At 49.0% G+C, this 14,072-nt stretch overlaps 5 protein-coding genes and 1 non-coding gene across 6 annotated transcripts; 2 read left to right on the plus strand and 4 right to left on the minus strand.

The window, feature by feature from the left end:
* Nucleotides 1-168: 168 nt before the first annotated feature.
* On the minus strand, nucleotides 169-2,435 carry ACHE_11288A (6-phosphofructo-2-kinase PFK26; the record flags this gene model as incomplete). Its single annotated transcript, XM_043275841.1, has 2 exons — nucleotides 169-2,017; nucleotides 2,152-2,435. The coding sequence occupies 2 exons, from the start codon at nucleotides 2,433-2,435 to the stop codon at nucleotides 169-171; spliced, it is 2,133 nt and encodes a 710-aa protein (XP_043132409.1).
* A 1,193-nt stretch (nucleotides 2,436-3,628) lies between these two features.
* On the minus strand, nucleotides 3,629-4,131 carry ACHE_11290A (uncharacterized protein; the record flags this gene model as incomplete). Its single annotated transcript, XM_043275843.1, has 2 exons — nucleotides 3,629-4,030; nucleotides 4,123-4,131. The coding sequence occupies 2 exons, from the start codon at nucleotides 4,129-4,131 to the stop codon at nucleotides 3,629-3,631; spliced, it is 411 nt and encodes a 136-aa protein (XP_043132410.1).
* Nucleotides 4,132-4,675: 544 nt separating this feature from the next.
* On the plus strand, nucleotides 4,676-6,378 carry ACHE_11291S (FMN-dependent alpha-hydroxy acid dehydrogenase; the record flags this gene model as incomplete). Its single annotated transcript, XM_043275844.1, has 5 exons — nucleotides 4,676-4,703; nucleotides 4,768-4,826; nucleotides 4,879-6,106; nucleotides 6,162-6,235; nucleotides 6,292-6,378. 5 exons carry the CDS (start codon nucleotides 4,676-4,678, stop codon nucleotides 6,376-6,378), a joined length of 1,476 nt encoding a protein of 491 aa, XP_043132411.1.
* A 111-nt stretch (nucleotides 6,379-6,489) lies between these two features.
* On the minus strand, nucleotides 6,490-7,676 carry ACHE_11292A (uncharacterized protein; the record flags this gene model as incomplete). The annotated part of the gene is made up of 2 exons (XM_043275845.1): nucleotides 6,490-7,392; nucleotides 7,449-7,676. The coding sequence occupies 2 exons, from the start codon at nucleotides 7,674-7,676 to the stop codon at nucleotides 6,490-6,492; spliced, it is 1,131 nt and encodes a 376-aa protein (XP_043132412.1).
* A 280-nt stretch (nucleotides 7,677-7,956) lies between these two features.
* ACHE_t10023A lies at nucleotides 7,957-8,046 on the minus strand. Its single transcript has one exon. It is a non-coding gene; the product is annotated as a tRNA-Val (tRNA).
* A 2,359-nt stretch (nucleotides 8,047-10,405) lies between these two features.
* On the plus strand, nucleotides 10,406-11,924 carry ACHE_11293S (uncharacterized protein; the record flags this gene model as incomplete). The annotated part of the gene is made up of 2 exons (XM_043275846.1): nucleotides 10,406-11,228; nucleotides 11,278-11,924. The coding sequence occupies 2 exons, from the start codon at nucleotides 10,406-10,408 to the stop codon at nucleotides 11,922-11,924; spliced, it is 1,470 nt and encodes a 489-aa protein (XP_043132413.1).
* Between the last annotated feature and the right edge of the window lie 2,148 nt (nucleotides 11,925-14,072).

A 14,072-nucleotide genomic window follows, 5' to 3' on the forward strand; every position in this document is an offset into this window, starting at 1 on the left:
AGTGATACAAAGCAAGGTTGAAACGTCTGTATCACAGATCAAAAGAACACATCGACATCGTAAGCATTGGCAAGATTCGATGGAATAGAATGACAAGAACGGGCCATTCACAAAAACTTTCATCAATCATAATATTCATAAGGCGAAGGTGATAACCGAAGAGTCCGTTTAGTAACTCTCCTGGCTCATTTCAAAGTCTGGCTGATAATCGAACCACTCTGTCTCGGGGTTGTAGCGATAGGCCTTGAACTCCACGCCATATGGCTTAGGCTCCAACATGTACAGCATTCCCAGAGGCACATGAAGGTCAGCAACTTGGTCGCGCTTGAGACCCCTGAAGTAGGCCAACAGCACACGTGCCACGGACCGGTGAGTGACCAGAAGGACGTGGTCAGTCATCCGCTCCACCTCGACGATCACGGTTCGCAGCCGATTGATGACGTCCAGATAACCCTCACCACCAGGACCAGGGTAGCGATAGAAAAGCTTGTTCTTCTTGCGCTGCGCGTATTCCTCGGGGAACTTCTCGCGGATTTCATCGTAAGTCATTCCTTCCATCTCACCGGCATGCAGTTCGTCGAGCATCTTCATTTGCTTGACGTCGTATTCGTCCTCGTTGAATGAATCAACCGTCTGCACGGCTCGCTGCATCATTGAGGACCAAACACAGTAATTCCGAGGTCGGTCACGAGGAACGTATGACGGGTTCGGAGGCGTGCTGTCGCCGGGGCGAGGCGGCATATGTCTCAATAGGTCCTTTTGTTTCTGATAAATCTCCCACTGACGTCTCTGGTGGTCAATGAACCGCGTCAAAGCCTGGCCATATCGCTTGCCGTTTTCGCTAAGCTCCGAATCACCACCGATGCGGCCGCGCTGGTTGTCAATACTCTCGCCGTGTCTTGTGATCCAGATCTGGCGAGGAGACAAGTTAAAGTTAAGGAGATAGTAGACCACCTGCGAGGACAGGAAGCCGTTGGTCTGGTGTGACACCACTTTGCGGCCCACATCGATCATCTGAATGTAAGCCATTCCGTTGCGCTCCTCATATTCGCCCAATGGCACGTAGGATTTTTCGTACAAAGCAACTCGTCTCTTGAAATCCTCCAACGACTTTGTGGGATCTTGGTCCTTGTAGTCTGGGCCAGACAGCTTCAGGCGCATGTTCGCCTCGAGCAGTTCCTCGTCCACACAGCTGCTTTCGAGAAACAAGATACCAAGCTCGGAACCGGCACGCGCGCGGATGTGGTCAACAATCGCTTTTCGACGCTCCATTGTGCTGTTGGTCGCATCCAAAATACCAACACTGCCTCCTTCTTCCAAAATGTAGTTCAATAGCTCATCAAGGGTATCCAGTGCAACCTGTTCTCGTAGTTTGAGAGCACGCTGATTCTGGGGATCAAAGAAATTCGCAGTCTGGTCCATAGGCTCGGGGGATCCTTCCCTAATCGCCACTTCTTCCTGCTCAGTTTCCGGCGCATCGGACTGCGAAACGACGGCGCTTCCGTTTTGCGACTCTTGTTCCTTGCCATTGACCAAAATCTTCGCAGGCACAACGGGCGGCGGGAGGGCAGGGTCGGTGTCTGTCTTGTCTGCATCAGACTTATCCGTGCTGGTTTTCTCTGGGGATTCCTGCGATGACGAGTTGTTTATGGGATTCCCCACGCTGACGCTCAGTCGGCGCACCGAGTCCACCAAATCATTATGCACAGAGCTCTTTCGCTTATCCACAGGAGCAAATTTTGCAGGGGAAGGCGACTTGCCGGCCGCGACGCGACGGCGCTCTCCGACGTTGAAAATCTTGGTGTCATGTTGCAACCAATTCAGATACCGGGCTAGTTTCTTGGTCACATAACTCTTGCCTCGGGCAGGCAGGCCGACCATGACAATCACGAGCTTAGCACCGAGATCGCGCTGCGCGATACGCCCATCGGGGGAGACTTTGGACTTGGTCAGACCGGGGATATCGAGGGTTGTCGCACGGATACGACCGGGAGTGGGAGGGGTAACGGATGCAGAGCTACGTCAGAAAAAGGCCGCATTAGTACGGTCGACCAATCAATCTTGAGACAAAGCCTTCCAGAACCAATGAGATGGTGCAAGCAGGACATGCAATGCGGGTCGCATGCTGAAAAAGCAAGAAGTAAGACTTACATCTGTGGAGATGACGGCGCAGTTGACATAGGGGTATCGGACAACGGAATCCCGACGCCATCCTTGGACGCTCTGCGCGTATCGGTAGGCATGACATTAGAGGAGCGACCAGCCGAGTTCTTGGGAGGAGGCATTAGCGACGACGCGTCAGTCCCAGCGCTGCCATTGCTATTGCTGAGACTGTGACCGTTGACGCCGTTGGTCTTGTCTCCGTTCCGCGACGAGTCAGGAGCAACTGCGTTGGTCATGATGGCCGATCGAGCGATATCAGAATGTTGCGCCATCCCCGCAGCAAGCAGGGACGCACTCAGTTCTTGGAAGCTGAGATCGATAAGAAAATGAAAACAAAGAGCAAACAAAGGATTCTGAACTTAGGTAGACCGTTCAGAGAGCAGTTAGCAATAGAAAAAATGCAGCAGTTCACTGACTGGAGGAGAGAAATTAAAGAGAGGGGAAGAAAAAATTGGGGAAAAAAAAGTCCAGTGGATATAGTGGGATGACTCAAGAAAGCCACTAGACTAGACGACGCCGTTTGAACTGTTTGACCACGGCGGATTTATATTCGATAGCAGGAGGTTCAAATAACCAGATAAAGCTGAGAATTCACTGAGAGACAATGGCAAAGCGCTTTGTCGAGGGTGAAGGTCGAGTGGCGACAGCAGTAATCGCACGTGAACGAGTAGCAACCAGTGTTTGCTGATTAGCGCTGACTTGTATAGAAATGGGTTGTCTTTGTCAGGATAGTAGAAGAGTACTGTAGAATAGTGATGGAAAGAAAAGATCCAAAGGCAAGTAGTCAAATAATAATATCGAATGCGGAAAATGAAGTCACTCTATTATTGGGGTGGAGCGGAACACGAGAGAATGATGTCAAGACGCGATGAGACCGGACATCGGCATTCGGATTCAAGAATTTATATTTAACTACGGAGTCCTGCTATACAACAAGCATTCTCACACTTTCGCTGTATCTATCATACTTATAAGCAGGCTACTCCGGTCAGATAACACTGCAGAACCCTGCGCAGACCCGCCCCTTGCCGCCTGCAACCAGTATCTCGCTTGTTAAAGATCCAACCTAGCTCGTTCGGAGTGCTGAAGCCTGGGATGCGTCTGGGTATCCCTTAAAGCCCGGGTCTTGGGAGTTCCGCCAAATATCCTCCCGCTGTACAAGTTGTGTCGGACAGGAGACGCCGAGATAGAAATGACTGCGCGTAGTCAGCTCCCTCGTTTAACCTTCCCCTCCCTCTTTCCCCAGTCTGTCTTCGGGCAGTAGGCCAAGATTGTAAGCTGTAAGCTGCCATCAGCACTGCAGAGTTGTCACTATGCTCATGTCCATCCTTCCTCCGCTCCGGCTTCTTGTTCTTATCTCCAGCTGGCGGGCGACCGTCGTATCACTGCGGAATTCTTGGCGCTTGGCAGTTACGCAGGGTCATTACCGCGTAGAACAAATAATAGTAGCGAAAACAGTCTCCAGCTAGCGACTTAATTTCAACGTGAGAGCGATAAGAACAGCATACGCTGCGACACTCAGCACCGTCAGGACCACCACGGCATTCCCACTTGTCCGGAATTTGTGACGGTGGACGCCATCCTCTCCCACCTCGGAAAAGAACTGTTTGTTCCCTTGCTGACGACGGAAGAGACCGATTATGAGCACACCCGTTCCGTAGACCGCAAAGAGCGCACCGATGCTGTAAAACTCGCGACTGAAGATTTTGAGCACGACGAGGGCGAAGGAGAATTGGGACAGGGCGGTGCGAACGTAGGCGCCTTCAAAGGTACGTTGGGCTGCGCGAACTTCGACAATCTCATCGGAGGTTAGCGCAACGGAACGAGCGCGGTGCAGGCGGAGATGATATCGGTCAGCAGCGCGACGCTGTAGTATCGTTAGTTTTGAATGATAACAGCCCGATTATTGATGAAAGAGAACGATAAAGAGTGTCAATAGTGGGGGTATGGTCACCTCACCTCGAACATGGCGCACGTCACAAACACAAGAGCTTAACCGCGATAACTTGAGGTATTGGAAGTGCCAGTAAGAATTCTGAGATATTCTGTACTCCGGAGTAGGGTGTCAATAACCAAATGTAGAGCACAGCCAGTAGTTCAGTAGTGAATACAGAGTAGTTTTATTTGATCAAAAGTCGCGAAGTTGAACGCGCTGATGGCTCACGTGCAGCGTGTCTACATATGATAATCAAAGATACAAACGGTTATCTTTTGGTCTTCTCTCCGACCAATTCTCGTCCAATAACAACCGCCATAAATCGAATTGATTCCCATCGCCAGTCGGCTATCCAAATTACCCAATGGGGAACCTCAGACGCCGCCCTGCATTTCTCCCCATCGGCCAGTTCTCCGACGGCGAATCTGGAGAAATATAAAAGCCGTATTCAGCGCATTTATTGTATTTTAGGCGACTTTTCTCTCGACACCGCTTTTTGTAAATATCTTTGATTTCTTTGTTCCTTTTCTCTTCAAATTATTATTCAATTGATCAAATTTCCATAAAGAAGTCAAAATGGCCAAGGTGTTCGATGCGGCCGAAGGTATCCATCTATAATCGTTACGGCCTATCTTGCCATTGGCAAGGCTAACACAGGGGGTTTACAGTTGAAAAGCATAACACGAGAAAGAGCTGCTGGGTGACTTTATACGGAAAAGTCTACGATGTAAGTCTTATTTCCAGGTGGTATACAAGCGCATCCCTGGCTAACCCTTCAGGTCACCGACTTCCTCAATGAACACCCCGGCGGTGCCAAAGTAATCCTCAAACTGGCCGGCAAAGATGCCACCGAAGAATACGACCCAATCCACCCACCGGGAATTTTAGAAGAGAACCTCAAGCCCGAAGCATGTCTAGGGACCATCAACCCCGACACATTACCCAAGCCAGAAGCGCAGCCGGAGCCTGCATCGACAGAGGAAGACAAGGGGCCACCCCCGATGGAGTCGCTGCTTAACCTGGACGAGATTGAGCAGGTTGCTACCAAGAATGTCAGCAAGAAGGCGTGGGCTTACTACTTCTCTGCGTCGGATGACAAGGTTACCAAGAGCTTTAACACGGCCATTTACCGATCTATCCTACTACGGCCACGAGTGTTCATTGATTGCACACGATGCGATCTAGATACAAGTATCCTGGGGCATAAACTGGGAATGCCGATCTTTGTGTCACCAGCAGCTATGGCTCGTTTGGGTCATCCTGCAGGTGAGGCTGGTATTGCAGAGGCTTGTCGTAGCTTTGGTGCCATGCAGGTCATCTCCAACAATGCCTCTATGACGCCGGAGCAGATTATCAAAGACGCAGCACCAGACCAAGTGTTCGGATGGCAGATCTATGTCCAGATTGACCGGAAGAAGAGCGAGGCAATGCTGGCGCGCATCAACAAGCTTGATGCGATCAAGTTCATCGTTCTCACGCTCGACGCTCCTGTCCCGGGCAAGAGAGAAGACGATGAGCGAAGCAGTAACGCATCCGCCCCGAAGCCGGCCGGTGGCTCGCCAGAGAAACAATCAGAGGCCGGTGATGCTGGCGGTGGTGTCGGAAAGCAGCTCTTTGCTGGAACCGACCCGTCGCTCACTTGGAAAGAGACGCTCCCCTGGCTGGCCAAGAACACCAACAAACCCATTATCCTCAAGGGATTACAAGCGCATGAGGATGCGTACATTGCATCGCTGCACACACCCCAAGTCAAGGGCATCATCCTGTCCAATCACGGTGGCCGCGCTCTCGACACTGCACCGCCTGCCGTTCACACTTTGATGGAGATCCGGAAGTTCTGCCCCGAGGTGTTCGACAAGCTCGAGGTCTGGGTCGATGGTGGTATCCGTCGCGGAACGGATGTAGTCAAGGCTCTCTGTCTCGGTGCTAAGGCTGTGGGTGTTGGTCGTCCCGCACTCTGGGGATTGGGTGCTGGTGGTGTTGATGGTGTCAAGCGGACGTTTGAAAGTAAGTCTTTACCCCTTTGCCTTCTTGCAGGTGTCGCAGATGCTGACTATGACAGTTCTGGCCGAGGAAACCAAGACGTGCATGCGGTTGCTGGGAGTGGAGAGAGTCGAAGAGCTGGGACCTCAACATGTAAGCCTTTGCGTATGATCATGATGACCATGTGTACGGTTTCTAACTAAGTCTAGATCAACACCCGTCTGGCAGAACAACAGATCTATGATGGACCATCAGGGCTCGAGCTGGTCCGGGGAACATTCCGGGCCAAGCTCTAACCGTTACGTGTGCATACGCATAAAGGAGTCTTTGTCGTTTGGCTATATACCATCTGTTACATGTATACCTCATTCCGCAATGCATTAATTAATATTAAGCTACAAAAGCAATTATAATTCATCCGGGAACAAGCACCCCAATGCGCTCTTTTTAAACCAAGCCATATCCCTTTCCCATCCCCTCATCACAAAATCCCTCCCAACGCTCACCACATTCTCAACCTGCTCCTCTGTCCCCCATCCCTGAACTGAACTCCCCCACGCCACCAAATGCACCCCGGCATGAATAGCAGCCCGGAACGCCATATCCACGTTCAACGCGGGGAGATAACCCTCTATGAAGTCCTGGATAATCCATAACCCGGCATCGAGGTTCTTGAAATGCTTAAGCATGTATAGCTCACCAATCATCTGACCCAGGTCGAGGGCTCGGGGTCCACACTGGGATAGTTCCCAGTCTGTTATGAAGAGGGTTGGGGTCGGCTTGGGTCGTTGTTGCTGGCAATCCAAAACAGTACTTTGGATGAGTGCATTCCCCGTCCAAAAATCACCATGGATCAAACCGAATCCCTCTCCTTGAAATTTCCCAATCTCCCCCCTAGCCATCTCCCTCACTTTCTCGAAGACATCCCTCGAGGCCTCCAACGCACCTGGGAATTGCTGTAGTTTTTGAACCAGAATGTCGTAATTAACACTGAACTTCAACTCCGCCATGAGCCTATCAGCGCAAATCTTCCCCTTTAAACTCCTTTGTGCATCATCTTCCGTCCACGCATGGAATGCACGAAGCCACTCGCCAAGCCCGCGACCAATAGATCTCGCCAGAGACTCGGGGAGATCGTGCCCATGGGCGATTGTGAAAGATTTGAGATCTTGGGCGGCTGGCAGATCCTCCAGGATCTGGGTGTGGGTGGAATGGTCGAAGTGGTAGAGATATGGTGTGTTGACAATGGAGCTTTTAATTGTACTTGGTGGGAGGGTTGTGAGGGCGTTGAGGATCATTTCCTCTATCACCTGTGAGTTCCATTAGCACACTTTCCTTTCTTTTTGATTATGTAAGGACAGCATACGCATCTCTCAGCTGTTAACTTGAAATCCTTAGACGATGCCAAAAACTCCTCTGCATGTTTGATAATCACCGTTTTCGTGCCATCTTCCAGCGGCCGTTGAAGGATCCCGCGATAGATGAAGTTGGCTGTTCCGCCACTTAGGCGGGTTAGGGAGGAGCAGGCATAGGGTGTGCTAGTGAGAGATTTTTCGATTTTTGCAGTGATTTGGTGATCCTCGTCTTGGGCCATTTTGAATTGTGTAATATGTGTGGTGCACAAAGTATGTACTGTGGTTGCTGCGATATATATGTATATATAAGTTATACATTGGTCGATGCTGTGGTTGGTGCAAAGTAAAGCACTCGGATGCCCAATTATAACAATGCGGAATACGAACAATACAGTGAGTAATGAATTACAATGATTGCGATTGGTCTGCAAATATAAATTGAAATTAGAAATGGTCAGCCCCAGGCAATTGTTGAATTAAAAAGGGCAAAAAAAGGCAAAAAAAGGCAAAAAACAGAAATGACCAGACTGGGGCTCGATCCCAGGACCTTATCGGAATCAGTTATTGGAACTGTTAACGATACGTGATAACCAACTACACCATCCGGCCGCTGTTATAGATACGTTGCCCAATAATGCATTACCACCCATTTTGCGGCCGAACCGCACGGTATCTCCGCGACCACCAAATATTCGAAGCATTTCAACAATTTCTCCATCCTTTCCATACAAAATGCCTCTAAGAAATCCCGCATTCAAATGGCCATTTTTGCATATGAAGATCAAGAAATCAAATCAAAAAAGAGGGCTGCTTCAATATTTGGAGTGCCTGAAACTATCTTTCGTGAGCGGCGCTCTGGTATCACATCACGCACTGAAACCCGCAAATGGCCATAAATTGACAGAGATTCAAGAAAAAAAACTCTTGTCAAGCGACTGCTAAATGCAGATAGACGGAGCTTCTCAATTAGATCAGTATTCTCGCATAAAATTGCACAGGTTTTACTTCAAGAGCAAACACCTACTGCAACCCTTGGTTTCAACTTGGCATCTACCTTTATCAAGCGACATCCGGAGCTAAAAACACGATTCAACCGGCGAATATCATATCACCGGGCGAAGCAGGAGGATCCAGGGGTTATAAGGCAGTGGTTTACAACTGTCCTTGAGACCATTTAAGAGCATGGGATACATGAAGATGATATATGGAATTTTGATGAGACTGGCTTTGCAATGGGTCTCTGTACAACCTCAAAGGTTATCACTGCAACTGAACGTAGTGAGAGATCTCGCACAATTATCCAAAGAAATCGTGAATGGGTTACAATTGTGGAATTTATTGGATCCAGAGGTTGTCATATTCCACCTTTGATTATTCTGAAAGGGAAAGAGCAACAAGCTACTTGGTATCAAGAATCAACCCTTCCAAAAGAATGGCGAATTAAAACAAGTCCAAATGGTTGGACCACTGAGATAATAGGCCTTAGCTGGCTTAAGGAGGTGTCCGAACCATGTTCTAAACAACATTCAACTGGTGCAAAGCGGTTGCTCATTCTTGATGGTCATAGTAGTCGTTTGACTGCAGATTTTGATACCTTTTGTGGAGAGAATGGAATAATCTGTCTTTGCATGCCTGCACATACATCCCGTTGGATGTTGGTATCTTTGGGCCGCTCAAACGTGCATATAGGAAGCTAGTTGAGAAGATGATGGTTGCCGGCAACAATCATATTGACAAGCAAGATTTCTTATCTCTCTATCCAACTGCGCGTGAGAGGGTCTTCAGAGGGAGAATATATATGCTGGCTTTGCTGGAGCAGGGCTTTAACCACTGGATAAAGAGCGGGTTCTTGCAAAGATAACTTTTCGACTTCATATCCCAGCTCCACCACCATCATTAGTAGAGGGCTCAGCCTCCTCTGCTTTCCAAACACTTCAAAAACTCTCGCCAGCTGGATCACAAATTCCACAGCCTATAGAGAAGTCTTAACAAGAAGAGACAGCTATCTAGTAGCCCAATATCTCATCTTCAACATCTTGAAAAAGCTGCACAGATGACAATGGATACAAATCTTCTTCTCCATGAAGAAATCAAGGTTCTACGTGCACAGAATGAGCGGAAGACAAAGAAGAAGACAAGAAGGAATGCTGATCTAGGTACAAATACTATCTTATCTGTACAGGAAGGTCAGGAGCGTGTCCAGCAGCTTGATAGGGAGCCTCGCCAGCGAGCTCCACGACGATGTAGTGGTTGTGGGACTATTGGGCATACTATAAGAAGCTGCCCTAATAAATAGCCATATATTCAGCTGATAGATAGTCTTAATGTAATTATATTTTTAATCTTTAAACATATTGGTGGTTGAAATGATTCGAATATTTGGTGGTCGCGGAGAGACCGCGCGGTTCGGCCGTACGCGGCTCGGCCGTGGAATACGTTAGCAAAACATCATTGTGCAATTATATATGACTGGCCAGGCCTAGCTTCCTCTACCATTCGGGTAACTTTACGCACTCTCAGCACTCTCATACCTCCATCCACACTCCACCGTGACCACTGCTTGGCACCGTTTACTCCTTCCCTGACGGTGGCTGAACTTCGGCCACTATTCAAGCCAGAAAATAAATCGGAGCCCAAACATACTCTCTCTTTGATGCTTGACTTTCGAATAACGGTTGAAATCCTCGGACCGCCAGTTCCCACGTCGGTTCTTCTCCGGTTCTTCAGCGATATCGCGGCGTCTCCGCATTCTCCACGCTGCATACACTCCGAACTACTATATTCCTTGTCTAGTACCGGGAAAGGAACCGGGATGCCATGCCACGAGGTCATGAGTTTGTAACGGTGGATAAATGAATGATATGGTGTCAGTTAGATCTTAGAAAATGAAAGAAAGTTGGGTATAAAAGTTGGGTCGGTATGAGCCTGGTGTCAGACTAGTCCTTCTTCCACTCCAAGTTCAAGCGCCATGTTGGTCAGCTTATTATACTTGTCTTTATGGGCTGCTCTCCAGGCCTTTGCCCTCCCGGCGTCGTCGAATTCGTCATGCTCGGCTACTCAACCAGCGCATACCCGTCCTCGGGTCCTGATCCTCACTGATATCGCCAATGAGCCGGATGATGCCGAATCTCTTGTCCGTCTCTTGGTCTACTCCCACCAATTCCGTCTCCAAGGATTCGTTGCGACCACAAGTTACTGGCTCAACTCCTCGACCCACGAGGATCAGATCATCGACACCCTAAAGGTTTACGGCAATGTCTTGCCTAACCTAAAGGCTCATGCCGATGGCTGGCCCGAGGCCGACTTCCTGATCAACAATACCAAGGCTGGTCTTCCTGTCTATGGAATGGACGGTGTGGGTGAGGGCAAGGACAATGATGGTTCGGAGCTGCTGATCCGCACTGTTGATGCATCGGATGAAACACTCTGGGTGCCCTGCTGGGGTGGTACAGCGGTTCTGGCGCAGGCACTGTGGAAAGTTAATGCTACCAGAAGCGCGGACGAGATTGAAAGGTTCGTCCGCAAACTGCGGGTGTATGCTGTTTCGGACCAAGACAACACAGGACCCTGGATCCGGCGTCATTGGCCGCAGTTGTTCTACATCGCCAGTGTTCACCAATTCAATATATATGCTCTTGCAGCATGGTCAGGCATATCCGGTGAGGACTACTACTATTTCGAGCACACTGGCGCCAATACTTCGTCAGTCTCGAAGGAGTGGGTCAAAGAACATATCCAGGATGTCGGGGAGTTGGGTGCGCAGTACCCAGAATTTGACTACATCCCGGAGGGTAAGTCCAGCCATCTATGTATTCTCTAGTTGCGTAACTAATTAGACAGGCGATACACCAACTTTCCTCTACCTTATCCAGAATGGCCTCTCCGACATCGAACACCCAGAATGGGGCTCCTGGGGTGGTCGTTACGGACCTGTATGTTATGGTGAAGGCCATTACGCCGACACAGCAGACCTCATCACCGGCCCCGACGGCATCAGACGATCCTCATCACAAGCCACCATCTGGCGTTGGCGCTCCGCCTACCAAGCTGATTTTGCGGCTCGCATGCAATGGTCCAACACGGATCAGTTCAAAGACGCTAACCATGCCCCGGTAGCTGTCGTCAACCAGCATTGTGGATTGGCTCCGGTCGAGATTACCATGCGACCTAACCAGACGATCCGGTTGAATGCCGGTACGTCTTATGACCCGGATGGCGATCAACTGTCGTTCAAGTGGTGGCAGTATGTTGACCCGTCGGACACGGAGTGGCCCCCATCAACCGATGCCTTGTCGTTGAAGATCCGGGGCTCGTCATCTCCAAATCCAACAATCACTCTTCCATCGGAAAACACGCTGTGGCAGGCCGGTGGAGCGCGCGGTGACCATTTAGAGAGAGCATTGCATTTGATTTTGGAAGTCAGTGATGGGGCCTTGGTTTCGTACAGACGGATTCTGGTCAAGTTCAACATTACTCGTCCGGCATAGCTTCTGCACATATCGCTGAACCAAGACAGCGTCTATTGTATATACCACATCTATATATACCGACTATACAAAACCTGAAATTCACAACCCCTTCCTCTCCAACACCCTAATAACAACCGTCGTAACAATTAGAATCCCCGACAAGATACTCGACGTAATAAAACCCTTTCGATACTGCGGCCCATCCACCTGCTGCCAAACAACCTGCGGCAGCCACGCCTGAAAGACATATGCCATTTCATTCATACTTCCGATAACCAGGGCACGTTCTTCATTATCCTCGGAACATATCTCATGTGTCCATGCCATTAGCAGACCACTTAGACCGTATCCTGAACCGGCGAGGATATAACAGGCCCAGTGCCAGCCGGTGGGGATGTCCCATATTGCGAGGGAGACGTAGCAGATGATATTTATTATCTGGTAACATTGAATTTAGCATTATGCTTCTATTTATAGAAGGGAGAGCGAGGACATACAGCGCCAAAGATGATGGGTGGCCAGCGTCGCCCGTTGAGGATTGTATCGGATGTCCAAGCATAAATTAGGGTCGTCACAACTTGGACTGCGTTGGTTGTTGTGGGATAAGCGTTAATTTGCCAAACTTTGTAAACGGGGTTTGTGGAAGCTTTGAGGTATCTGATGTCGTTAGCCTCATCTCAATCCATAAGTAAAGGGAAGCTTACTGTTGGAAAACCGGCTGACTACTCGCAGCAGCATTATTGAACGCACTATATCATGTCAGTTGGCCCTAGCAATATTCACACCAAGAATGCAACTCACATATACAAAATCGTCAGAAGCCAAATATGCCACGAAGTGAAAATCTTCTTCAACTTCGACTTGGTATACGGCTCTCGAGGCTTCCGTCCCTCTAACTCCATCCGTTTCTGCGAAAGTGCCACTTCTTTCTCACTAAGATACCAGGGACTCGAAATTTCAGGAACATCGGGAAGCACGAAGAAGCCGCTTAACGCTATAGGAAGCGAAATAATTCCGTCGATTAAAAAAAGCCTACTCTGTTAGCATTTCCCACGTTAACAGGTGTGTTAGTACGAGGGACTTACCACTGCCAACCTCTGAAACCACCGCGTCCTTTTAGGTTATATACACCGGCCATTAGATAGCCCGAGAACATACTTGCGATGCCGCTACTGGTGTGGAAGATGCAGGATCGTTTGGCGAGTTCGTCTTTGCGATACCACGAGCCGATAATATATTGCATGCCAGGGTAAAATGTGCTTTCGGCGAGGCCTGCACGATATCTCAGTATTTATCGATATATGTAGGCCCAATAATAAGGAACATACCGACGAAGAACCGTAAGACGTAGAATTGAGTTGGCGTGTTGCATCTTGATAGCGAGAAGGTCAAGATCGTCCATAGGAGCTGTTCATGTCAGCATAGTCGACGCATTGAAAGATAGTGATGCATACTTCCATAGCCGGAATCCAATATCTGGGCCGGACTCGAGTTAAAAGTACATTACTCGGAATTTCGCCAATGACATAGCCAACGGTCCAACATGCTTGTATGTAATTAAGCTGGTTGCCATACATGCCCAGGTCCTCCTTCCTATAGAGGGTTAGTTATGCTGCACCATAGGGTATAATAGAAGGCCATGACTTGCATTCCCGATACAAATGCATTGTTGATATTTACCTGATCCAGGTATTTGATAAAGTAGCCTGACCAATCAGCATCTTGCAACCTGCAAGTAAGAGAAAAAAAAACCAAAGTACTGGACACTTACCCAAAGACGCAAAAGTAAGAATAGCCGTATCCAACTTGAACAGCAACCACCGCTCCTCTGGCGACTTGTCAAATGTATCCCAAATGTAGCTCACCCATCTCTTCTTTACATTCTTCTGCATCACGGCCGACGAAGAGTCCATGTCTCGTTCATCGACGATGACAGAGTCCTGAGGGGCCATTTTTTGTCTGCCCGCGGATGAATTGACTTTGGCTGGTCTTGTGATTAACATTGGACGCGACCAGGTTATATGAGATACATTCTCGGTGTACAACTAGAGCTCTTAGCATCGGAGAAAAGAGGAAAAGCGTAACAAAGACCGATAGCTTGTTTGGGTCTTGGTACTGGGAAGGGAGGGGAGTGTTGTTGTAGCCATTTCTCATCATATACTATTT

Source organism: Aspergillus chevalieri, chromosome 1 (assembly GCF_016861735.1).
Source record: "Aspergillus chevalieri M1 DNA, chromosome 1, nearly complete sequence".
In the NCBI taxonomy this organism is placed as follows: domain Eukaryota; kingdom Fungi; phylum Ascomycota; class Eurotiomycetes; order Eurotiales; family Aspergillaceae; genus Aspergillus; species Aspergillus chevalieri.